The sequence below is a fragment of the Aythya fuligula genome, chromosome 18 (assembly GCF_009819795.1).
Source record: "Aythya fuligula isolate bAytFul2 chromosome 18, bAytFul2.pri, whole genome shotgun sequence".
In the NCBI taxonomy this organism is placed as follows: Eukaryota; Metazoa; Chordata; class Aves; order Anseriformes; family Anatidae; genus Aythya; species Aythya fuligula.
In genome coordinates, this window is record NC_045576.1 from 11,415,476 (window position 1) to 11,440,812 (window position 25,337).

General features: G+C 57.7%; 1 protein-coding gene across 1 annotated transcript in view; it reads right to left on the minus strand.

Moving 5' to 3' along the window:
• Positions 1 to 11,207: 11,207 nt before the first annotated feature.
• Positions 11,208 to 25,337, minus strand: part of SLC39A11 (solute carrier family 39 member 11) — a 77,493-nt gene continuing 63,363 nt past the window's right edge. Inside the window, exons 8-10 of the mRNA XM_032199963.1 lie at positions 14,246 to 14,344; positions 13,028 to 13,186; positions 11,208 to 12,892 (exon numbers count right to left, since the gene is read on the minus strand). Coding sequence (XP_032055854.1) covers positions 12,814 to 12,892; positions 13,028 to 13,186; positions 14,246 to 14,344 — 337 coding nt within the window. The 3' untranslated portion in view covers positions 11,208 to 12,813. The remainder of the gene's footprint in view (positions 12,893 to 13,027; positions 13,187 to 14,245; positions 14,345 to 25,337) is intronic.

The following is a 25,337-nucleotide window of genomic DNA, read 5'->3' on the forward strand; positions in this document are numbered from 1 at the left end:
GCTCCAGAGCTCACTGCTCTTAGCCAAGCACAGGATTTGGGAGCTCTTTCCAGCAGGCAGGGTCCGGCCATGCTGTAACTCACCTGTCCCCGCTGATAATTCGCCCCAAAAAGCAGCTCAGGGCATAAAGGGCTGGAGAGTGGATGGACAGACGGACACACGGACCCACAACCAGCCCTGATGATCCGTAGCGAAGACACGTCCTGCTGGGGAGGATGGGCTGGGAGTGCTGGTAAGGATGAGACCCAGAGCTCCTGAAGGAGATGGAAAGGCTCCTGCTGACCCCACAGAACTGGAACAGGGTTTTTACAGAGCCAATATCAGCCGGACAGGCTGCACAGAGACAGTTTTTGGATGGCTCTTGGCAGCACAGAGACAGTTTTTGGATGGCCTCGCATTTCTCAAGGCAAACCACCCTTTTGGTGACTTCACTGGGCAGCTTTGCTTCCTTCCCTACCGCCACAGCCCTCAGAGCCATGCGCAGAGGACGCAGCCCCGTGAGGCATCGCTGGCATCCTAAAGGACAGCCACAAGCCCCTAGAGCAGCTTCTGCTGCTGGAAAGGAGGGTGAGAAATGCCCCGGTGCCCCGGTTCCCCCAGCCAGGAGCTGGCCTTTGATTTACGGGAGGATCCCAGCCCCGGTTTTGCAAGAGCATGACGTGAGCGCGAAAGGTTTTCAAAGCTGCTGAACTCCGCGGTGCCGCTGCCAGGTGAGCCAGCACGCGAGCACGAGCCGGGGCTGGAGCCTGCAACACTTGGGCACGGCCTTGCGTGACTGCAGCAAACACAAAGACATTGTTTTTCGGGGGGCGGCCACCTCCCCTCCGAGGCTCCTTGCGAGAGGACAGCATTCCTGCCTCGCATTCCTCAGCCTCCGCTGAGCTGGGGAGGGGAAAAGAGCGAGAGGGGGGGGAGCGAGCACCGAGCTTTAATTAGCAGAGTGGTGGTGGCGGTGGGTGGCGTGGGCAGGGAGCAGGAACAGAGTCGCCCATAAAGCAAGATAAAGTGCACGCCGATCAGGTAATAAGGGTAATTACCCGAGAGCCTGTAGACTTAAGAATGTCAACCAGATGTTTCCAAGTCGCTGCAAATCGGCGGTTTCCCGACAGATCCATTTAGGGCAGCTGAAAGCATCCTTTATCCTGCGGGGGCAGGGGCTTTGGGGCACCTGGTGAGAGGAGGACAGGGGAGCTTGGTCCGACGCCTGGGTGAAAATGCTCCACAGCCCCCGGCCACGCTGCCTCCGAGAGCTTTGTGAAAGCTTTTACGCAGAGGAAATCCTCCCTGCAAGGGCACGTGGAGAGGGGAGGGATTTGGGGGAGGAGATGTGAAAAATCCTCACCAAAAAAAATAAATAAATTGTGCTCTGTGATGGGCACCAGCATGGATAAAATGAGAGAGAGGTAAAGAGATGGGAAGGGAGAGGTGGGAATGAGTTGCCGCAGGGTGCCTGCTCTCCAGGCCTGGTCAGCACAGAAACCTCTGAAAGTCCTCTGACCTCCAAATACCCTCCCCAAACCGGCTAAATATATATAAATGTAGTGAAATACGGAAACAAAAAGCTTTTTATTCCATTCGCTGAGAGTGCCAAATGGCTGCAGGAGCCAATAAAGAGCTGTTGCTCCAGGGAACGGGGAGCCACGTCTCAGGTAAAACAAAAAATGACCTGAATCTTTGCCCAAACCTTGAACTAATCCCAAAGTTCAAAAAAAAAAAAAAAAAAATGAGGTTTTGTAAAAAGGGAGGAAAAACATGGTGACATATTTTGGTTTTCTCCCCGTTTCTGGATGGCAGCCTGGACCACAAGCGGAGCATCGCTGCCTCCCTGGAAGAGCTGCCTGGGGAAACAGCGAGCGAGATGGGAAAGCTCCTCGGAGGGGGGTGCAGGGAGCCTGTCCCTGGCAGCAGCTGCAAGGGGGGGCCCCTATCTTCTCTTATCACCCTGGGAGAGGCTCCTTCCCCTCTGCTCCACCACTGACAGGACAAGTGAGATTTGCCGTGGCTCCGGCAGCATTTCGTGGTCTGGGGACCCCGGTCCGTGGGGTGGCTGCCCCCAGGCCAGCAAACACAAATCAGGTCCTTCAAGGTGCACGGCTGCCCGTGTTAACCTCAAGGGCTGACGGAAATCCACGTAGCCAGAGAATTTAGGGACCACTGAGAGGGTTTCAAGGCACCCAGGGGCGATTCGGTGCCGTGCTCCTGCGCCTCGCTGTGCGCTCGTGCCCCCTCCACCCTCTCCAACCCTTCTGGCACAGCGGGCACGAGAAAGCCGCTGCCCTGGTGGCTGCGTGGCCAAGGACACGGCCGTCACCTGCCTGTGCAGTGACAGCAGCAAAGCAGGGACACGAGGAGGTCCCAGTGCCATTGCCAGGGGCACGCAGGAGCCCTGGGGCACAGCAGAGGCAGGACCCGCTCGCACGTGGTCCTCGACCTCCCACCCGGGGAGCCCAGCGAGGACAAAACGCCCTGACCCAGCCTGATTTGGGGGGGTGATAAAGCCCCAAATGTCTCCGTGGGGCAAAGGCGCTGGAAGGGCACAGGTAAAACTACAAACCCCGAGTGCCAAATCTGCTCCGCGCGGGGACTGGGAGGAAGAAAATCCACCCTCATGTGACTCCAGCCCCATGCCGGTGAATATATGGGCTGTGTGTTTTATGCTGAAGTTACTTAAAAAGAACTTTATAGCTGAAACGCTGCTAAAAGCACATGGAGCGCTCCGCTGCGAAGATAAATTCATGATTTAGACTCGAGAAGGTGACTCATCTAACATCTATTATAAAGAGGACTAAAACCACACACACACTGAGCAAGATTTTCAAGGAGCCCAATGATTTAGTGTCTCTTTCTTTCTCTCCCCACACTTTTTGCCTCCTGCACAAGGATCTATTGAGAAGCTGCAGAACAAACGTTCCCTTATGCAGCTCCAAAAAAGTCTCCGTCAGTTTGTCTGAGACAGCTGCCTCCAAGCACGCTATGGTTACTCATTAACCGGGTCTCCCAGGGCAGGGGAAGAAGGAGTAAACTTAATAGACCCTAAACCAGAAGGAAAAAAAAATAAATAAAAGAAAATAAATAAATCAGGTGTCCTGGAAAAGAGAGGGGAGAAAACAGGTGGCACCGTGAGCACCTCGGTGGGCAAACACCGAGGGTCCTGAGCTACCGAGCAGGAGGGAGCAATGGCATCGAGAGCAAACGTATGGGGACAAAAGAGCAAGATTATTAAAGGGAACGAGAAGAAAGAGAGGGGACAGAGAGGCACTTGTGCTCCGCGGTGCTTTATATGCTCCGGGTGCCGGGGGAGGATTACTTCATTGCGGCACAGCCGCCCGTCTCCGCTCCCCAGTGGCCGGACCCCTTCCCTCCCCCTCGTGCTCTCTGCATGCGAATGAGGGGCTGCGAGGGCTGGGGGTGCTCCCCAAAGTCCCCGTGCTCCGAGGTGCCCCAGCTGCCAGCAGCACTCACACCGGCCCCGTGGCAAAGCCTCCTCCTGCTCCTGCATCCCCAGTGCGCCCACGCTGCCTTGGTACTACCGGTGTTGCAGAGGGACTGCTGCTCCTCGTGCTGGGGGCTCACCCAGCACAATTTTGGGCCAGATCCTGCCCTGTCCATGCCAGGGTGCTGCCCTGGCTGTCACCAACCCTTTCAGCCCTGCCCTGATGCCTTGTGCAGGCACCATTTCCCCGGGGTGGAGGAGGGCAGCCTGCACCCCGGGGGCTGCCGCACCTTGCGGCCTCATTTTCCACAGCCCCCCGATTTTGGGGAGGAAAGCAGCAAGGGGAACACATCCCAAAAACACGGCCCCGTGAATTTGGTGGCTCTGCAGCAGGGCAGCATCGCTGGGGACAGCTCGGGAACATTGCCACCCCTGTGCCCCTGGGGAGCCAAGGCCACGCAGAGCACCGGGAGCCGCTCTGCCCTCTGCACCCGGCAGTGGGAAGCACGGTGCCAGCCTGACGTCTCCGCCAGATCCTGATGGGGAACGATAATTAGAGATGCAATAAAACGCCGAATATAGCTGCGAAGAGCGGCAGTAAATCAGCCCTTCCTGCCATTCGCAGCCTGGGCCACGGAGCCCCGGTCACCACTGCCAGAATTAATTCCCCGCGCTTTATTTGCCCAACATGCTCTCCCCAGAGATAAGGGGAGGCAATTGACTGTAATTATCTCCCTCTATTTTGTCATGTGATTTTTTTTTTTTGAAACAATTAAGGGATTGCAGTCAAAGGAATGGGGTGGGGATGGAGCAGAGCCAGGCAATCGCTCTCCCGCAGGACCGTGGCCCTCGGGGCTGCGCAGAATCTGCCCCAGCACCCGGTCCTGCACCCCAGTGCTCCCAGTACAGCCCCCAGTATGGAATCTTCCAGCTCCCTACAGCACGCACTGCTCTGCCCAAGGCATTATCTCCCACCCAAGGGTGCCCAATTCCCTCGAGCAGGGGGCACAGGCATGGAGCAGGCATTGCACGGCCCCTTGGCACCCTCCGGCACCGCCGCTGCGCCCGTAGCCACGAGCCCACTGGGCAGAGCTGCTCTCATCCAGCTCTGCCCAGCCCCTGCACCCCCCAGCAGCTCAGCACCAGCAAACCCCAGGGCTCTGCGGGTTTGGGATCTGCCGGCAGCTGCCTGGGAAAGGCAGGAGAAGGCTGCGAGGCGGCTCTCCCCCAGCCAGGTCAGCTGGTGCGCCAGCGGAACAGGTACCTTACGATTAGATTTTTGTGAAATGCTAAACATCTGGAGCCCCGCGTTACAAGGCAGCCTTTGTGCAGCTGGTGAATTATCGGCAATAAAACAGCACTTGTTTCTGAGAGCTTCAAGGAGAGGGGGAGGGAAAGGGAGAAGGGAGGGAAACCACCCCCGCCGGAGGAGGAACCGCGGCCACTTCTCCGCTCTCACCAGGGTTTTCCACGCCGTGCAGGGTGCAGGCAGCTCGCTGCAGCCACGGCCAAGACCTTGCCGAGACCTGTCTGCGTCTTAACCCTTGGAAAGGAGCAGCTCCCACCCTGCTTGGAGTGGGGGCTTTTGCTGGATCGCGCTCAGGGTGTCCGATTCCAGCACGGGCTGGGAGCCCGGCTCCTGCGGCACAGCTCTGCGGGAGAAACGAGCCCACGCAGCTCCCCGCACAGCCAGCCCTAAAACAGCGACCCGAAAGGTTTTTGGAGAATTAGTGGTGCTCCTCTGAGTGCGGTGATTTGTCACCCCCTGAACGTCCTCCTGAGAACCAGGAGTTAGCAAAGTTTGCCCCAAATCCTGGGTGGGAGATGGGAGAGGCTCGGGGAGATGCAGCAGGAGCAGGGCTTCACCTCTCTGCGCAGGGCAGAGCAAAAAACTGACCCCAGGAGAGAAATGCCAGGCTGCAAAAGCAGCTCCGCAGGCAGCGCTGAGCACATCCAACCCCACTGCACGGTAAGGATAAGGCTCCTTGTCACAGCCCTGAGCACTTTCCTCTGGTATTGCTATGAGAGAGCCCAAAGCTCCTGGGCACAGCGCAGCTCCCCGACCTGGTCTCCAGCCCAGCTCCCACGGGACGAGCTGGGGAAGGTGCTGAGCTGGTGGCTGGAGAGGGGAACAGCCTCAGAGCTCGGCTGCCCCACTTCTTGCACCTTTTTCCAGCCCTTCAGAGCAGGGACCCCACGTCTCCTTAGGCACGGAGCCCGGAGAAGGCTCCTGCTCCCACTCGCAGCTCGCCAAGGCAGATTGCAGCGCCGCGCCTTATCAGCTTGTCATCTCGTCTAAACACGGCGTTGTCGAATGCTGCGAAGGAAGAGGCAGCTCGGTTTGGGAATTTTGCATCTTTCCTTGGAAAGCTGCCGCCGCTGCTCCTCCCAGGTCACGCTCGCCGAGGTGCAGCGGGCAGGGAGGCTCCCGCGCCACCTCGGCGGCGACGCTGGGCTGGGGCAAAGGGCTCGGGGCAGAAGTTCACAGCTCCAACCTCCTCCTGGGAGCAAGGCAGCAAAGCTGACAAGCGCAGCGGCCCCGCTCCGCTTCCCTCTGGAGTCACGGAGGGTTGAGAGCCACCTCTGCAAAGAGCAGCAGGGAAAAAGCTTTGCGCAAGGAAATAAAATAAAAAAAATCTCCTTCACTCAGCAGCCTCTTCTGCAGCTCTGCAAGGAGCGAGGCCAAGGATGGTGTCAGAGGCAGGGAAACCCCTCGGGGGTGGGAGCCAGGGGCCGGTTAAAGGAGTGAAGCTCTCCAGGCCTGAGCATCATTTGGGGCTTCCAGCTGCCCGGGTGGCCGAGTCCCCAGGTGCCCCAGGAAGCCCGAGCTGGAGCTGGGAAGGGGGGGAGGAGGCAAAAATCCCCCCCTGGCTCCTCGGCTCCCTTCCACCCACCAGCACTGCCTTCACTCAGCAATTACAGAGGCCCCCCCGGGGGCTTTCACACCCAGTCACCTGGGCCTCCTTGTTCTAAACAACTTAATTTGTTTAATGACTCGGGAGGCCCCGCGGGGGGGGCTCCCTTGTTGTTGGAGACGTTTCCCTGGTCTCGGGAGGGTTTTTGCGCAGCGGCACAGCCACCACCACCCAGGAACAGAGGGCAAAGAGGGGCTGCTGTGAAACCTGCGCCAAGACAAGAGCTCCCCAGCTCCCCAGGACGGATCCCCAGCTCCCCAGGACGGATGGATGGACGGATCTATCCATCCATCCATCCGTCTGTCCATCTATCCATCTATCCGTCCACCAGGCCCCCAGCAGCACCTCCCTCCTTTGTTCCCCAGCACGCCCTTTTCCCTATGAGCTAATCTTCCCTTGGCTCTCAGAGGTACTTTTATGGCAGGGAAATTGTTCTGCAGCAACAGGGAAGCAGATCCAGGCCGTTCTCTCCCGTAATATTTCCATCCAGGTTTTGTGTTCTGCTTCAGGCACAGCAGAAGGATTGCACGAGATGAGATGGGGAGAGAGCGTGTGTCAGGCTCTGTAATAGCTTCATTGTTCGTGTAAGAACACGAGAATGCAACAGGCCGAGAGAGATTTAGGCAATTCCCACATGCAAACCAGCTCTGGACACAAAAGCTTTTTAGTTATCATCAGCATTTTGCAAGATTATATTAAAATAACCCCCCGGGCTCAGCTTCCTGCTCTCAAGAGCCCCCTCACAGGATTGCAAAGCACAGAAACAGAGCCCAGAAATCTTAACCAAAGACATCCTGAGAGCCTGACAAATAGGCTCTCCATCCTCGCCCAGATGGCTTTCCCTTGGTGCCATAAAAGCCTTGAGTTAGGGGAAGAGGCGCTAAGGACGGAGCCACACGCGGGTCCCACGCTGCCCCAATTTCTCTTTTTCCATTAGGTACAACCCACTGGGCAGGAGGCTTTGCAACAGAGACAGACTTGGGCCGATGTCACTTTACCCTGATTTCGCTCTCTGACCCCTCAGACACCTGCAGGGAGCAGGAGGCAGAGGGTCCCCTTCCCACAAAGCCACCACTGTGCTGCTAGCTCGCTGCCCTGAGGACTTTCAGCAACCCCAGCTGGAAAAGGCACCCAGGGAAATATCCGAGAGCTACAGCCCGGCACGGACTCGGGGCAGAGTTTTTCTAGGGCTGGGTGACCACGCAAGACTAAACACACACCCCTAGAGCGTGGCACTACATACCTAAAAGGGAGACTGGCATTAGCTCAGCAAACCCCAGCAGGAACCCGGTGACCCCAGAATATTTGCCCTAGGAAAAGGGCAGCTTGGGACCTAAGTTCTCTTCTTCCCTCTCCTTCCTGAGGCTCAGGGGTCTGCGTTGGGTGGAGAGGTGCAAGGCAATGCTGCACGGATGGGCCAGAGATGGGTTTGGGGTGCCCGAGCAAGCTGGAAGCAGGAAGACAAACCCTGCACTCGCTCCGGAGTTTGGAGCCAGGAGCCTGCGTGTGTGCGCGCAGGAGAGAGTCTCACTTTTAATTGCAGCCCCGTTGCCAAGTACAACAAAGTCCGCACACAAAGAATAGAAGTCATTCTGTTGGAAGGTTTGAATTGTTTCTTTCCTACGGGGAGGGGAAGGGAGGGAGGTGAAATCCACTCCTTTATAAGCAATGACTCAGGTGCTGCGATCTACCCCGGGCGCGCATCTCGCAAGCCCGAGTAATGCCCTGTGCCGTGTTTTGTTTTACGGCACGGGCCCTAAGAATGGGATTATTGTTCGCTTGCGTGCAAAGCCCTTGCTTGGGGTTTGCCGTCCCCGCCCAGCCCTGCAAACCGCAGCCGCCTTCGGGTTCGCCTTCACCCTCCCCAGCACCCGGCGAGCACCCGGTGCCCACGCGGGGGCCACCCCCCGCAGCCCCGCGCACCATTCCTGCGCCCTGACTCAGCGTGAGCTGGACCCGTTGGGGTGAGCCGTGCTTCCCCTGCCCTGCCCCGCCTGCAAAACCCTCCCCGAGCAGCAGGAAGAGCAGTGACCGAGGCCGTCCTGCGTTCCCCGCTGCTTTCGTGGTTGTGCATCGCTGGGAAAAGGCCCCTGGGGTGCTGGGAGCCGCAGGGAGCAAGGGGGGAGCTCTCCGAGCAGAGCCCGGTGCCTTCTCCTCGCACCCCAGCTCCAGGCAGGATGGAGCAGCCCCAAACCAAGGGGACAAGTCCAACACACAGCCTTTGGACCGGCCACACCAAACCCAAGCTAAAGCCACCAATTTCCCAGCTGCTGTGGGACGAATCGCCTCCGCTGTCCCAGGGTGGGTTGGCACATCCCCGAGTGCGCCAAAACCCTTTTCAAAAGCCCTTTTCAAAGCCCTAACCCCAAGACAACCGCGTGTAGCGCCACACACCTGAGCGCCCGGCAGCCTCCCCGTGCCCCCTGCAACCACGAGCACAAGGCAGTGATTGTCTCGGGGCAGGGCTGGGGTTTGCAGAGGAGATCCCCAAGAACTCGTACGCCGTCTCCTTGCGAGTCAGTCACCGGCGTTATTGCACAACGTGGGGCGGCCATCCCGCAGCCCTGCGTCTGTTTGCTCCAGCCTCTGGAAGAAAAACCCAAGAAAAGCAGGAAAATACACCCAGGGCAGCACTGCCGAGCTTTTTCTGCAGCAATGCAGCTTGGAGAAGGTCTCCGAGCAGGAGCTCCACAAGGTGTGCCTGCACCCGCGCCTTCCTCGTGCTCAGAGCCTCACCTGCTGCCAAACGCACCCACCTGGGGCGCTGGGAGGATTTGGGGATTTCTGCTTTCTTAGCTCAATGGTCAGGCTGCTCGCCTTCATCAGCACAGTTTGCAAAACCCCTCCAGGAAGCAGGCCACAGACTTACACGAGGTATTTTTAAACCCGAAGGCAAGAGGACATACACGGGCTGTTTAGGACCGGATCTTTGGCTTTACCTTTTGGGGTTTGGGGCACAGAGTGGGATCACACTTCATGTTTTTCTCCAGCCAGAGCAAAAAGCCATTACTGCTCTAAGACAAACCCCAAGGATCTAAGGTTTTTGTATGCATGAGGCTTTACTGAAGTCATCAGATCCTCTCACTGCTCGAAACCCAGGGAGGGGAGCAGCTGGCAGCAAACCCCAACCCACGCACTCGCTGCTGCCCTGCCAAGCGTGCCCCTGGGGCTGGGCTCACGGCACTGAACTCGGAGCAGAGGCTCGGTGCTGAACCCCAGCCTCCCGAAACGAGGCTTGCTTGGAGCTGTGGTTCCTCCCCAAAAAACAAAGTCACAGCCCCCAGCCCAGGGTTGCACCCTCCTGGGTCAGAGCCTGATGCAAAGTGTCTGGAGGCTGGGCTGGCAGCTGGCAAAGGCACCCCGAGTGGCACTCACAGGGCTCAGCTGTAGAAACAGCAAGAAATCTGAAAGCCAAACACTGCTGAGGCTGTTCAGGGCGGGCTGAGGTTGTTCAGAGCAGGCTGAGGTTGTTTTGGGCAGGATTTGTCTTTGCCAGCTACTGCAGACAAAGCCCTGGGGGCTGTTCTTCCACTTTGGTGCCCTGGCTGGTCCGAGCGACACCACAGCGTCCTGAAGCAAAGGAATAGAGAGAAAGAAAAATAAAAAACCAGCGTGCCCCACGCATTAGGTGAGCTGGAGTCACTCGGAGTGGGATGGTTTTCTCTCCATTTCACAAGACACGAGGCAGAGACGCGGGGCATTTACCAAAGGGACCCCGGGATGGGGAGGGACCCCCGCTGCCCTCATCCCCAGACACAAAACCATCACCAGGCTGCTGAGCCCCCAGGACCAGAAGGGGTCCTGGTGAGCCCCCAGGACCCCTCCTACACCCCAACAAGGGCACAACTTTCCCCTCTTTCCCTGGTGCCCATGACAGAGCCACTCCTGCTGCTGCAGCCCCAGCACCTCTCCATGCCACGCAGCTCCTGGCCGTGCGCTTATATTGCATTTGCTCCCAGCTCCACCTGGTCGCTGACAGCTATTGTTTCCACCTGTAATTCCAGGGCTGGCCCCCGGCCAGCTTTTCAGTCGCCGGTGAGAAGCAGAGAGATAATTTCATTCCCCTCCGGGGTACAAACAGAAAAGGAGGGATTTTCAGCTGTGTTTTCGGCATCGCCCTCCTGCCCTCCCCGCTGGCTTCCTACGGGTCCAATGTACATAATTACCTCGGCTGGCTACATCTAAGCAGGATTAAGTGCATTACGCGATATTATCTCCCAGCAATCTGATTACGAGGCTGCCTTTAAACGCATAATGTGTTTTTCGTACCGACTTACGCCACACGCCAAAAATCAAACAAGAAAACGCAGCTTGCAAACAAGTCCGGGAGAAATCCCCACCCGCGGACGCCCGCGAGGCTTTCAAGCCTCTCGGGAAGGTTTTTTGGGCTGAATGTGGCAGGCTGGAGCCTTCCAAAAACATCGAGTGGCCAGGACGAGGTGGGCAGGGGTGGTGTTGGTGATTCCCTTCAGCTCTGCCTGGCCCTGGGCGAGCGCTCCCGTCCCCGTGCCCGCTGCTCCTCCACCGGGGACCCGGCAGCCACAGCTGTTTTTAACAGGATTTTTTTTTTCTTTTTATTTTTTCCTCGAGGGATTTGTTGTGGTTGGGTTTTTCTGAGTCACAAAGCTCCAGCCGGGGTCGGGAGCTGGGGCTGGGCTGCAAAACCCCCGCGAAACACACCCGTGGGTGCCTGGGCACAGATGCCTTTCTTCATCTTTTTCTTCATTTTTTCCCTTCTCCATGCTTGCCTTCTGGTCGAGAAGCAGGACCTTTGAGAAGCTGAGAACCATTAAATTAAAGAAAAGCAGCCGAACGCAGGGAGGAGAAGACAAAGCAGGGATTTACTGCGTTGAAATAAATCAGTGCAAACTCAGAATTTCCCATTTATTGAAACCAATCACAGTAAAAAGGTCAAATCCATTGGCAAACAGTAGTTTTGTATCATCCAGAGTGACATACAAACGAAGTACAAATGAAACCCAACCGAAACGACGAACTGAACAGAAATGCATGGCTCTGACCGAGTTTTCTCCAGCCTCTTCCCCCGGCTGCCCTCGTGCAGCCTCTCCAGCAGGACCCGCGCTGGCTGGCACCCCCTGTGCCCACAGGTACGGCCGCAGAGGGGCTGAGATGCAAGCAGCAGCCAAGAGATCCAGTTATGCTGCTGAAAAATCTCATTAACCCCTTTTTCCTGAAAATTTCCCGAAAAATGAAGCAGCCTTGGTGGAGGGCGAGGCGTGCCTTGCACCGCCCCACTCCTGCATTTCGCTCTCTACTTGAGCGTGAAGCAGGTTCAGCCGTGGCACGGCACGGGGAGGGGACAGGAGATGCTCCAAAGGAAGACAGCAAAGAGGCAGCCACATTAATGAGTGTTTAATTAGGGTAATTAGCTCCCACTGATGAGCTATCGCATCCCGATGCTGCTCGGGAGGACGAGAGTTTCTGGCACCCTGGGGTCCTCGGGGAGGTTAACTCAGCACCGAGCTGGGCAGAGGGGGCTGAAGAGCCCCCAGGGCCACCTCCGGGGGCTGCAGGAGATTGTCGGGGAGCTGTCACCGATTTGAAAGAGCAGCCAGAAAAAAGCAAATTCAGTAATGCCCCACGGCCGTGGGCCCGCGTGGAAATGCGTCCTGCTGCACGACAGGCACAGAGCACACCACGGGGACCCACACCTTGCCTTGTCACCGAGTGCCTGCTAGAAAACACAGAGGTTCTCCTCTCCTTATTTTTTTTTTTTCCCCAGAAAACCCTCTTGGTATCGGACAAGCCACAATGCACTGGAACAAAGACCTGCTTAGGAAATAAATTTAGGAAAACTCAGTATTTTCCTCTAGCAGAGATACCAAGAAAAATCATTTTTATTTGCTTGGACTACTTGCAGCCATCAGAACAACGAAAGCCCTAAACCATTGCCCAGGACCAGCGGGATGTGTCAGACCTGCTGCCCCACAGGGTGCTGCACGTGTTGTCCTAGCCCTAATTCTTCCCCCTGCCTTCCAGGACCAGGGGTGGAAATTGAGGAGTTTACCTCATTAAACGCCTTGGGACGCAACCCTAGAGCAGCTTAAGCATGCGACGGTGAATTCCTGCCCTTCTGCAGACCAAGGATGATCAAAACCCACCTGACTCAGAGAAAACACCCCAGAGCTGAAGGAAAAGTCAAGCAGGACCTGTGGCCCGGCCGATGCGTCTCAGCCCTCTGGGGGGAACAGAAAATCTGGTGGCGAAAGGAAAGCAGGACCCGCACCGAACCCCCCGCGTTTGTGCTTTGAAAACCATCGACGTGACGTTGGGGGGAGCAGACAGACCAAATCAGAGGGAATTAACACCAAACCGGATCCAAAAAAAAATAGTCATGTACAAAAAAAATAAAAATAAAAAATCGAAGAGGCTAAGGCGTGCCCAGTCCCCAATGCCACCACGGCCGCTGGTGAGAAGCCTTCCCGCGGGGAGCAGCGAGCTGCCCTACCCCAGGCCGACGTCCAGGGACATCATCACCACGAAGCCGAGCACGGAGGTCCAGGAAGCCAGCTTCCCGTTGCCACTGCAGGGAAAAAAACGAAGGGGTGAGCTCCTGGGGTGCTTGTAGGGTGGGTAAAGCACAGCTCGGAGCCTCGTCGGGGAAGGGAAGGGGTCTCCCGGAGCCCTCGGTACCTCCCCGTGCCGATTGGGGACTCACCTGGTCTGCGCCTCGGGGATGATATCGTCCATCACCACGTAGACCATTGCTCCGGCAGCGAAGCCCAGGGCGTAGGGGAGGAGAGGCTCTGCCACCACCACGGCGAAGGCACCGAAGACGCCAGCCAAGGGCTCCACCATGCCGCTCAGCTGCCCGTACCTGCAAGGCAACGAGCCTGAAAGGTGCCACGCACCCCGGGAAGCCCCCCGCGGGGGGCACGGAGGGGTTGCAGCAGGGGGCACGGGGTCCTCCCCGGTGCCACCGTGTCCAGGAGGAGGTCAGACCCTGTCCTGCACAGACCAAGCCCCCTGGGTCACTCTCGACAGGGGATGATGAGAGTGATTTGAGCAAACCCCGCTGATTTTTCCAGGCTGGGAATTGAGGCACCATCCGGTTCCTTCCCCCCCAAAACATCTCTGCGGGGTTTGGGGATCCAGGTCGCAAGCAGGGCTGGGTCAGCGAGGAAATATTTGCAACCAGCACAGCTCAGTCCCCAAAAGGACACCTGGCCACAGCCTCACCGCTCTCCCCCCTCCTCGTTTTCTCTCCTTCTGGGGCTGTTTTAATGAACGAAGCTCCCCCAGCCCAGGGGAGCTCCCTTCCAGCAGCAGCCCTGGTGCAAGTCCCAGCCCTGGCTGCGTTGGCCGAAATGGAGGGGGGTGGGAGGGAAAGAAAACAAAGCCCCCCCCCTGCCCTCCCATCCATCACCCGGCCGAGCACACGTGCACGGGCAGGAACGCGGCCCTGCGCCTGCAGAGTTCATGCCCTCGGCTTTTTCACCTCGGGGGAAAAGGAGAAAAACAAAGTGGGTTTGAAACGCAGCCCAGAGTGAAGTGAGAGAAAAACCCAAACCAAAACAAAACCCCCCAAAAAAAATAAATAAATAAAAATAAAGACTTTTTGGGGCAGGATCTGGGAGCTGAGCGCAGGCACTGCTCAGCCGGCCGAGCTGGGCTGGAGCAAAACCACGGGGACCGGGGCAAGCTGGGGGCTCAGGGCTGAGCTGGGGGGCACCGGGCAACCCCTGCTCTCCTCCCAGGCTGCTGGCAGGTCTGCAGCACAACATCAGCCCCAGAAAACCCTCCATGTTGAGCACAAAGACCTTGGGAAGAGGCTCTTGGTCGACACAAACCCATCCCGAGGGCACCCCCAGGCAGATGATGAGGGGGAGCTGCTCGCAGGGTGCTGGTCCCGCGGGCTGGGGGCAGCTCTGCCTACCAGAACGCCTTCCAGGTGGAAAATCCCGCGCCACGTAAAGGCAGGCTGACGGCGAGGCCTTCGGGGAAGTTCTGGATGCCGATCCCGATCGCCAGGTTCCTGCCAAACAAAAGAGCACGCGTGGGGACCCGCAGCCCCCTCGGGTGGAAAGGACGGGCTGGGAACTGGAAAGAGAAAGATGTGGTGAAAGATGTGCCACTTTAATGCGAGCACAGCTCGCCCTGGGGCTGCTCGGGTGAATATTTAAGGTGAGCACAGCAACGCACGGGGCCGATTCTGGGTGCGGAGCGGACTGCTGAAATAAGGCGAGCTCTCCAAACGATGCTGGAGGGGTTGGGGGCAGCAGGGAGGCACCCCAACAGCAGCCAGACCCCAACACGGTTGGGAGAGGGAGAGGGGAGAGGTCTGTCCGTCCGTAACGTAACCCAGGCTGCTGTGAGGACCAGTCCTAAGGCACAAAAGATAAAAAAGCCCGATAAAGGGGCTTACACGGGGAGGCACGGCAAACTTGAACTGCTGCATTTAGAGCCCCGCGGCCCCAGGGGCAGAAAACACGGGTCTTGGAGGGTTTGAAAGCCAAGGGCAGCCAGGAGAGGTTTGGATGTTGGATGAGGATTTGTCCCTGGGGACCCCGAACTCGACCACCCCGGGGGGGCTCGGGCTGGGAGCCTCAAGGAGCCCCCGGCCCCTACCCGGTCCCAGCGGCGCCCTGCGAGGTCGGCGATTCCTCATCCAGCAGCTGAGAGCTCCCTTTGCTGCCCCAAACACTTGTTTCCCATTAGTAAAATAAGACTGGTGAGAAAAAGCTCTCCGGGTTGTTTAAACTTCTACCACGGTTTACAGAAGAGGGGAGGGGAAGGCGGGGGGGGGGGAGAGGCTGTGGGTTTCCCTAAGCAGGACAGGCTACTACAATCAAAAACATTATTCAAGGCAAAGAGAGAGAGAACGGAGGGGGAAAAACATCCCTTTTAGAAAACACTGGGGCCGCTGTCTGTGTGCTGGTGTGCTTTTTTTTTTTTTTTGCTTTTTTTTTTTTTTTCCCTCCTCCTTCCCTCGCCTTCACACAAAGCAGCTATTACCAGCCCCAACCACAACAAATTAATGGGGTGGGAGAGGGAAGTGTGAATGGAGGGGTCTGTACGGGAAGCAGCCCCGAGCTCCCCCCTCGCTGACCCCTTTGCTGTGGGGCTGCCCGGGCAGAGAGGCAGCCCCCAGGGGCACGAGGGAGGGAATTTAACCCAGGGGGAGACCCAGCAGGAGAAACGCAGCCGGGTGGGCTCGCCCCTGCCCTCCTCCTCCCCTCTCTGCCATGCACACCCCTTGGCGAACCCATGGGGGCTCCCTGAAAGCAGGAGCCAGCCCCAGCCCACGGCAACACCGATGCCCAGGGGGGCTGGGGCGTCCTGGGGGAGTGGGCTTGGGGGTCACGGGCCTGCCTGGGGGAGGTAGAGGTGCTGGCAGGGAGGAAGGCTCGGGGAGAGAGGTGCTGCACCCACGGGGAGCAATGGTCACGCACCGCGGGTGCTCCGACCCCAAAAGGGACATGCCAGGGCCAGGTCACCCCCTTCCACCACCCCTCTGTGGGAAGCAGCCACGTGTCCCCTGCTCCAGGCCAGGTTTTAACCTGTTTTCCCAAAGAACATGGGTTTTCCCAAGGAATACAGGTGCAAAAACCCAAGGAACAGGGGGTGCAGGCATCGTGCCACGAGGGTGCCAGCCGTCGGGCGCAGACACAGCTCAAGCACGAGGCACTGCAGGAGGCAAAGGCCACCGGAGCCCCAACACCTTGCCCTGGGACATCCACGGGGCAGAGAGGACCTTCTGGGCTCAGCTTCAGGGTGACACTGTCCCCATGATGGCACCGAGCCCCTCAGAAGGGCTCCTGCTCCCCCAACCCACGCTCCCCACGTGTCCCAGCCCCGCGTTCCTCCAGCGCTTCCTAGCACCGCAGCTTTGCCTGAGAGCTTCGTGGGTTTTCGGGCTCCCTGAGCCTTTCCCAGAGAGGCTAATCCCATCAGGATGAGAAGGGCTCCGTGACAACACGGGGGCCAGGAACACACAACCCTTCCTATTTGCTCTGCCTCGGTTCGCTGCACCAAGGGCACCTCCGCTCGCCGCTCCGGGGCCACCTCTGTTTGCGCAGCGCGGCGGCTCGGAGATGTCCGGGTGCTCGGGCGAAAAAACCCAGCTCTGATGCCTCAAGCTGCGAACAAAACCCATCCCAGGAGACGTTCCTCTGGCCCTCGGCCGCCGATCCGCACACACCTCACACCTCGGCAGCTCCCGGCTACGCGCTGGGGAAGAAAGCGAGGGAGTCGCATAAAGCTGCATTGTGCGCGGGGAAAACAAAGGCGTCCTTATGACGGAAATAGGTGGGGATTCTTGGAAGGCTTCCCCCTGCTGCAAAGAAACACATTGTAAAACAGATGCACAAAGGCAGCCTGCAGCAGGAGGGCCGGGGGCCGTGCCTCCGGGTGCCCACGGGGCAGCGGGACGCAGAGGAGGTGGCAAGGAGACGAGGTGCTTTAGCCCAGGGGGCAGAAACAAAATGTTTAGGGACGTTGGGGTGTCTGAAGTGGGGCAGGGGGGAATAACTGGCACTGGGGTGCGTGAAGCTGACCCTGTTTTGTCTGATGGGTTGCCCATGGCCAGCTAAAAGATGTTTTGCAGAGGGGAGGATAACCTTCAATGTACAAAGCGCGTTGATCTGAAAATAGAGGAAACCACACCAGACGCTGGGGATGTGTGTGCTCCTTCTGCAGCTCCACCACCAGCCCCCTGGCCAACGCAGGGAAGTCGCTCGGGTGTCTCTGCCACCTAGGGCACCAGGGCCTCAGGTGTCCTTTGAAATACCAAGGAGCAAGGAGCCAAAACGTGTTGGGAACGCTCCCTTTCCCAGTGCTCTGCCCCGGGTTCCCCAGCTGTGAAACGGGGCGAGCCCAGCGACGTGCCCCCTACCCCCTCCACCTGGGAGCAGGAGTGCTGGTCCCACGCACACCTCACACCTCTGCAGATGCCAGCAGAACCCAGCGGGGTAATTTTAAGGAAGAAAAGGTGAAATCTCGGGCACCAAGCTGAGTGTCAGTGAGGACCAGCTCCTCGTGGCAGGAGGGGAGCACCCGCGCCCCCCAGGGCCGTACCCCCGCTGGCTGCCAAGCGCCGCGGCACCACGCTGGGAGGCTCCAAGTTCACTTTCAAAAAAAAAAAAAAAAAAGTTGGCATCTCCGCATATTTGCAAGGTCAAGGCACAGAAAGCCTTCTATAAGCCTAAACCCTTGTTTTCAAGGGCCTATTCTTTTACAAACTGATTATGAAAGCAGGCTACATATTCTTAACAAGCCCCTTTTCACTCCGGCTTTCAATTCCCTCCAGTGTATAATGTGCATGTGTATTCTTGCATGGCAGGCCCTTACATACTGTTTTGATTGTTATCGTCTTGCCATGAAAGGGCCGATTGTTTTGGGTTCCCGAGATTACATCACGGCTTCCCACTCGGGCTGCCCGTCGAGGTGTTTGATCAGGGCTCGCAGGTGGGAAGGAGCCTGCGGTGAGCGCGGGGCCCTGAGCGTTTCCCCATACCTGCCCTACCTGTTCAACGCAGCTGCCTCGGCACGCAAGCTCTGCCTGGGCTTTCCTGGCGCCTCTCACGCGAGGCAGGGATGCGGCGCTGAACCCATCCGACACCGGGAACCCGGGAGCCCTGAGCTGTCCTCCTGGGCAGCACGGAGACGGTCGGGCTGGCAGCCGCTGCGTAATTTGCCGGTTGCGCAGAGATACGGGAAGGTTGGGAGTTATACGGGGGTGAAAGGTGGAAAAAATAAGTGCCCTGGTTTTAATTTGGAAGTCATCGGCGGAGCTCTCGGCCGACCCGTGCAAGGAGCCTCCCAAATGGCACCGAGGACGGGCAGCGAAGCTGAAAGGAAGCGAAGGGAAGGGAGAAGTGGCAGGGAACAATTTGGGGCACAAACCAGTGGAAGAGGCGCAGAGCTCAGGAGGCAGGAAAGGGCTGGACAGGCACACAGATGAATATCTGAAACTAAAACCACAAAAGCACAAGAAAACAGGCCTGATTTTGATGGGTTACGGAGGTTTTGTGCAAACCACCTTGCCAAGCTCATCGTGGGGCTCTGCTCCGACACCCACGGGGCTCCCGGGGCTGCTCGCAGCCACCTCTGCACAAACACCTGCAAGATAATTTCCCTCCTCGGAGGGCCAAGAAAAGGCCTTCACCACCCTGTGCGTGCACCCAGGGCAGTGACAGGCACAGCCCCGGCCCTGCTGGGTTTGTGACCCCCCCGTGCCACTTCTCGCCCCTCTTCCAAGCCCCCAGCCGGGGCTGTGCCGCACGGGCTGCGTCCCATCTGCTCGCCTGGCCCCCGGCCAGCCTTCAATACCCAGGGCTTCAATACCCGGCAAACATTTACAATTTTAGGAAATTTTTACCCTTAATTCATCCCCAAGGCACGCACGCCAAGTTCAAAGCCGTAAAACCCGCTCGCTCTCCTCCGAGCGCGCCAACCGGGACGTGAACTTGAGCTGAAGAGCACGAAATTCCTCGGCTTCCACGGGGCAAATCCCTGGTGTCAGGCAGAAAAGGGGAGGCAGGCGAAGGAGCAGGGCTGCAGGGAGGGGACATGGATGCCACCACCATCCCCTCTTGCAAAACGCCCGCTCACAGCAGGCTCGGGGACCCCCCGTGCCCCCCACGTGGCCGTATCCTGCAGACCTGGGATGTTCGAGGTCAAAGAGCTCAGAGCCAGCCCAAAGCTTTTTCTGCTTGGTTATGGTCGGCTCGCATCCACAGCCCGATTACACCGGGGGGGTCCTGTTGTCTCGGGGCCGTTTATTCCCCTGGGGGTTGAGAATCTGTGCTCTTATCTGCCCGCTTATTTACGTCCCTGTTTGATTTATGAGTCAGCCTCACGCACGGGGTAAAAGTTCACGTCTCCCCCTACCCGCGGCGCACAAAGCCGTGGCTCACGGCTCCGTGCCTTCCTGCTCTCCTCTCTTTCGCTGGGTTTTGACCCCAGCAGGGGGTGAAAACAGCTCAGGGAGGATCAACCTGCACCCAGCTCTCCTCAGAGCCCCTGTAAACCCCACCTGCTCGCTCAGGATCCTGCCCACAGCACCAAACCTGACCCGGCTGCGGCTGCGTGCTGGCAAAGCGAGCAGGAGACGGACCTGGGCTCACAGTTGCACTAATTCTGCTCATCCTGGAGGCGTGTAATGAAACTCAGGACCCAGCACAGCCTGCACCACGGACAAATCTCCATTTGCACAGTTGGGATCTACCTAGATAAAAAGTTAAAGGATGTTTGTGAGCAGCTCAGAGCGTAACTCCCCGGAACGCCACCGCGGCGCTGCCGGGCGCAGCGTTGGCAACTTTCACCCTGAGGTGCTCTCTTGTGCACGGAATGATGTTACACCTTTGTACAGGGAAATGCCTGAAATAACCCGAGCTCGGCTCCCTGCTCCGCTGTGCTTTGGGAAAAGCAAAATTTGGAGTGTTTTACGGTTGCCCTTTCACACGCTGGGTGCTCTGAGCAAAGAAATAAATGCCTAAGATCACCAAATGCTCGCTTCAAAGTGAGCAATCTGTTCTCAAATATGTTCTTTTCCAAAATCTCCCTTTGAGATTGAAGGAAAAGCATAAAGAAAAAGAAATTCAGCCCCAGGAAAGGCAGAAGGAGGCTTGGGGCAGGCTGGGCTGTGCAGGACAGTGCAGCATCGGCTGCCTTGGGGCACCGCAGCTGCCCTGGCTCCCTAAATCCATGCTCCTTGCCATCAGCACCCTGTGGCACCCAGCTCATCGTGTGGCACCCCGCTGGGTGTTTTAGCCAAACGTCACCAGTTACCAAATGGTGACCAGCCAGATGTGTCCATGTGTCAGTTTGGGAAGGGCTGCAGAGCACCAGAGGACGCAGCACCCATGGGATCACCGTCCCGCAGCCTAGGGATGGTGCCTGCAAGCAGGGGGTGCTCTGGGGGTGGGTGGCGAGGACAGCTTGGGGCAGAGCAGAGCAGGGACAGGGCTCTGGGCATCCTGGCTCACCCCGAGCTCATCCCCACCTGGGTTAGGGCTCTGCAGGGTCCTGGCCATGCCCCAGCTGCACCCCGTTAGCAGCCTCACGGAGCCGTTTGGCCCCAAAATTGAAAAACCATCACCTTGGGGCAGAAATCCTCATTGCTCTTCTCCATCGCCGTGTCCCTGCTGCCATCCCACAGCCAGCACCCAGCACCCACATGCACCCATCCAGCTCCACAGCACCCTAAGGACGGGAATTGTGCTTGAATCTGACCCCCAGCTGACTGCAACGTGAGCCAGGGCCCCTTCCTCCACCTCAAAATGTTTGGTTTGGGGCTATTTTTAAATACCCTAAGAAGACCCCAACACAAGACCTCGTTAACTCTGTTTCACATAGCTCAGAGCTGCAGAAATGCCCACCCAAATTTGATTTTTTTTTTTTTTTAAATATTCGTATAAGCACGCCCATAAATAAAGCGAATTTAATGATGTGGCTGCACTGATCGCGGGTAGGGCTAGAGCTGGAGGGAGATACAGACCCTTATAAAGGCTCTTAAAATATTTTTAAAAATTGAACACGCAGAAGCCGGGTGGTCCGAAAGCAGGGCTGGGATTAGGGCCCACCTATAAAAATTCCCAATAACACCTGCCAGTTAACATTTACAGCTTCATACAAACCCGCCAACCCTCTCCCTTTTGTACAATTCCCTAAACCATCAGCACATCAAAAATGTGACATGGTGTAGAAATCTCAGCACAGAGCAACAGCTGGGGTGGCAGAAGCATTTGGGGGAATTATTTAATTTTTATCTTTGCTCCGTCCTCCAGTCCCCGTGCACAACAGGCTCGGCAGCCAGCGGCACGCACGGCCCCGATCGCTTACGGGGAACAAAAGCCTCGAGCACGGCGAGGGAGGGCGGACAAATTGGGTGAATAAAGACCCGATTCTTCCCCGCTGAGAGATGCCAAAGCCCAGCTCTGCAGAGGTAGGCACGGAGCTGGGTTTGTATCTCGCTCCTCGTCTCCTGGCCATCTGAAGCGGCGCCGGGACGGAGCTCGGTCCCTGGATGCGGCTGGGAACAGGCAAAGGGATGACAGACGGACAGACGGATGGACAGACGAGCTGGGCTGCAGGGAATGGGACCCCAAGGGTGCTGCCACCCACTGCAGGAGGCTCCTCGGCTGCTGGCTGCCCCGGTGGGGCTGTGGGGGAAATGGGGGATGGCCGGGGGATGGATGAGCACCGGGGGATGGATGAGCAGCAGAGGATGGATGAGCACCAGGGGGTAGATGAGCACCAGGGGAATGGATGAGCATCATGTGTCCGTGCTTCCATGCTGCTGAGGATCAGCACCAGAAGCTAAGAGCAAAATTAAAAGCAGGAGCACGTTTTCTCCTCTCCCCTCCCCTGCAACATCGCTGCTAAAATGCGCCGGGGGAGGGGGGAGAGTGTGGAAAAGCCCCAGCGCGGCTCCTTTATGCAGCCCCAAAACCTGGAACTAAACAATTTACTAACAGATGTAGCCATAAAAGGCCCCATTATCGCATCTTGTACAGTAACAATGTCTTCATTCAAGTCGCTTCCCCTCCTCTGAGGGTTTATTTTTAAACCGTGCGGCTAAAGAGAGGAGCAGGCCACTGCGGAGGCAAAGCGCGAGCCTCTCGCTCAAAGTGAGCCTTGTTTGGCATTATCTTGATAAGATAAACAGGGATAATGGCTTTTTCTTCCTCTGCTCTTTTCTTTGCCCTCTCTCGTGTATTTTAACGTGAGCAGGAACTGAACCAGAGCGCTTTGCAGATCAAAGCTGGGCAGAGCCCTTCGCGGGAAGGGGCAGGAGAGCACCAGGTTTCCAGGCTTGAACCTGGGTTTGGGGTGGGAGCGGGGCCCTGACACCCACCCAGGGCCCCCCTGGGAGCAGGCAGCAGCTCCTGGCACGGCCCCAAAGCCAAGCATCCTCCGAGGGGCACCCCAAAGGAGAGGGCACCCCCTCGGTCCCAAAGCGGGGCCGGGAAGCGCAGCGGAGCAGGCGGCGAGGCTCCCCGGTGGCGCAGGGGATTTGCTCTGTCAGGAGCCCCCGACTCCTCTCCGGGGCGAATTTTTGGGGAGTGAGTCCAGGCATCAAACAAGCCCTCCAGGCACAGCTTATGCAAGAGAAGATGACTCAGAGTGGCAGGGTATGAACACTTGGAGGGCAGGGACAAAAAGCACCAGGAGGCTGCGGGGAAGAGGAGGAAGGGAGGAAGCTGCCGGGAAAGGGAGCAGATACAAAGGAGCCCCCAGGTCTCCAGAGATAGCACGGATGATAGCAAGGGACACAAAGCTTTGTGTCATCCCTCAGGATCTGCTCCTACAGTGCCCACCAGGGAAGGAGAGGCAGGCAGCCACTGCACAGACCAACAAATACGGGCTGCAGAAGGCACCCGGACCCACGAGCATCCTTCACAAGCAAACCCAGGCTCCGGGCTTTTGAAGGACCAGGAAAATGTTTGCGCTTTGCTCCCGATGCAAGGACTGGAAAATGAGGTCTCTGCTCCATCCCTGCACCTCTCTGCATCACAGACTGAGCAGCAAAGTGCAGTGAAACCCCAGCTTTAACATCCTGGCCCTGCAATGAACTGGAAAACAGGAGCAGTGCGGGGAGCAGCTCCAGCAGCCCGAGCTGCGGCGCCCCAGTTACCCCAGTCAGGCACCAGCTGGGACCAGCACTGCCCAGGTCCATCCACACGACTCCTGACCATCCAGGCACTGCAGAGAACAAACATTTTCCTGGCACAGAAAACATCTGGTAGCTCTGAAGGCAGCTCAGCGAGAACACCACAGGCCACAGAGGTTTCCCTCTGCAGGTTTGTGCCCTGAGCACCCGTGGAGGTTTCCTTCCCGCACACCATGCGCCATAACGAGGAGCTGCTCTGAGAGAGGCTGAGCATGTTGGGAATAATCTGCATTATTCGTGCAGATTTCAATTCCCAGGAACAATTTTTCTTGGGCGTGGGGTTAAGCCAGAACACCACGGCCAGTCTGACTTCTGCTTATCACCGCGAGACCTCGCTGTGCCGCAAACCCAGCGCCTCGAAGTCCTGCAGTGCCTCCAAACAGCAACCGGGAAACTCCATCCCAAAGGACAAAAGCTCCTGTGAAAGGCATGGAGAGGAGCAAGAGAAGGGCGAGACACTGCCTGACACGTTTCACACATATTTGTAAACAGATCACCCTTGGGGAAAGCGACTGGAGCCTGCCTTGTCTTGCTTTCCAGCCAGAGCTCGCTTTCCAGCCAGCCGCTTCCTTCTTCTCATGACCAAGAAGCTCCTTAATATCTGTTTACAACAAAACGCTGTTTTCTGAAGGGCAGAGAGCTAGGAGGATTTTGCAGGAGGGCATTTCTTTATCTGCTCTGCTGCTTGGGCAGGTGAGCGTGGGGCATCTGTCCCGGCACAACCTCACGAGCAAGGGGAGCGCCCTTTCCGGACACCCATGCCACCTCATTTAATTAAGCTGAGGTCTGCTTTGCTGCAAAAACCATGCATTTGTGCTCCCAAAGCACCCTCGCAGAGGTTGGGACATCCTCACCACCAGCACACTGAGCACCTCCCTGCTGCCACTCACAGCACGGGGCAGCAGCTCCCGAGCCCTCGCGGTTAATTAGCAGCGATGAGAATTGCGCCCGAGGAGCCACAAGGCACCCGTGCCTGCTCCAGGGACGCAGGAACGGGCGTCCTGTGTAGACTGAGAGGCTGCAGCAAACATTTTGGGGGTCACCAGCACCTTCCAGGCTTTCCTCTTCCCCAGAGCGACAGAAAGCTCACCCCGTTACGTCTCCGGCCAAGTCGGGAAAGACAAGCTCCCTGGGGACACCACCCCGGGTAGGTAACCACTGCTCAATAATAACCATATCCCTTCAGGACAGGTTCATTAAAAGGTGCTTAATGAGCATCTCGCAACAATTTTGTTTTGTAACCAGAGGCCCCAACGCGGTGCCTGGGGAAGGAGCAGCCCGGCTGGAGAATGCGCATTTGTCTCGGAGCTGGGGGGCCGTGGAATTCCCCTCCCAGCCCCACCTCGCGCTACCAGAGGTGTTTTTTTTTTTCCCATTAGGTGTTCCCGTGCACATCCTCCATCTGATAAAGAGGCCAGCAGCGAGGAGCCGACCCCACATTTCGATCCCACCCGAGCTTTCTGAGCTCCACCGCCGATCTGTTCATGAGCAGGAGCCGGAGATCGTGCGTGTGCGAAGGGCAGAGAAACACCCAGCGTGTCTTCTGCTGCCTCAGCCCACAATGATCCCCATTCATCCCAAGAAAACACAGTATTAAATTTTTGCCTGGTTTCAATCTCCGTACATTAATCAAGCCTCAGCTTTTTTTTTTTCTCTTTTCTTTTTTTTTTCTTTTTCTTTTTTTCTTCCCAGCCTGAGAGACGCAGCGTGGGAGGCACGGGGCTGTCCCATGAAATAATATTTTCCAAGCCTCGCTCAAAGCCTGCCCGTCAAACCCGAAGCCTCCTTTCTGGCTTCTTTACCAGAGCTGGACAGGAAACAATCCGCGGGCACAACAGATCGAAACCCGGCCGGCGTTCCCAGCACGGAGCCGATGAATGGGAACCATTGTGCTGCAGGGGAGGGAACATCCCCGTCGGCATCGGGGGAAAACTGCAGCTGTCTGCAGCGCCTGCACACGCACACACGGGCGTCCTGCAGCTGCACGGGAGAGCTCCCGGAGCAGCTCGGTGGCACGGTGTTTCAGCAGCACCACCAGGCACTTCTCCCACTCCTTACGGTGAACCCCGTGGGATTTGTGGGCTCTGGTGCTGCCGAAAAGGAGGGATCGGGACCTTTCCAAGGTGCTCGGGCTCTAACCGAGATGCGCTCCCCAGGTGATGTGGCCACGGGTGCCTTGTCCCCAGGTGGGTCCCAGCCCCGGCAATGCCCAGGGGACACGAGGTGGGGCACCCCGAGCCCTCTCCCAGCACTAAGCTCAGGGCACGAGTCCAAAAAAAGAGGGCTGAGGTTCAGCTGAGCGATGCAAACCCACAGCAGAAAGCATCTCCCTGGTTCCTGGAGGTACCCAGCC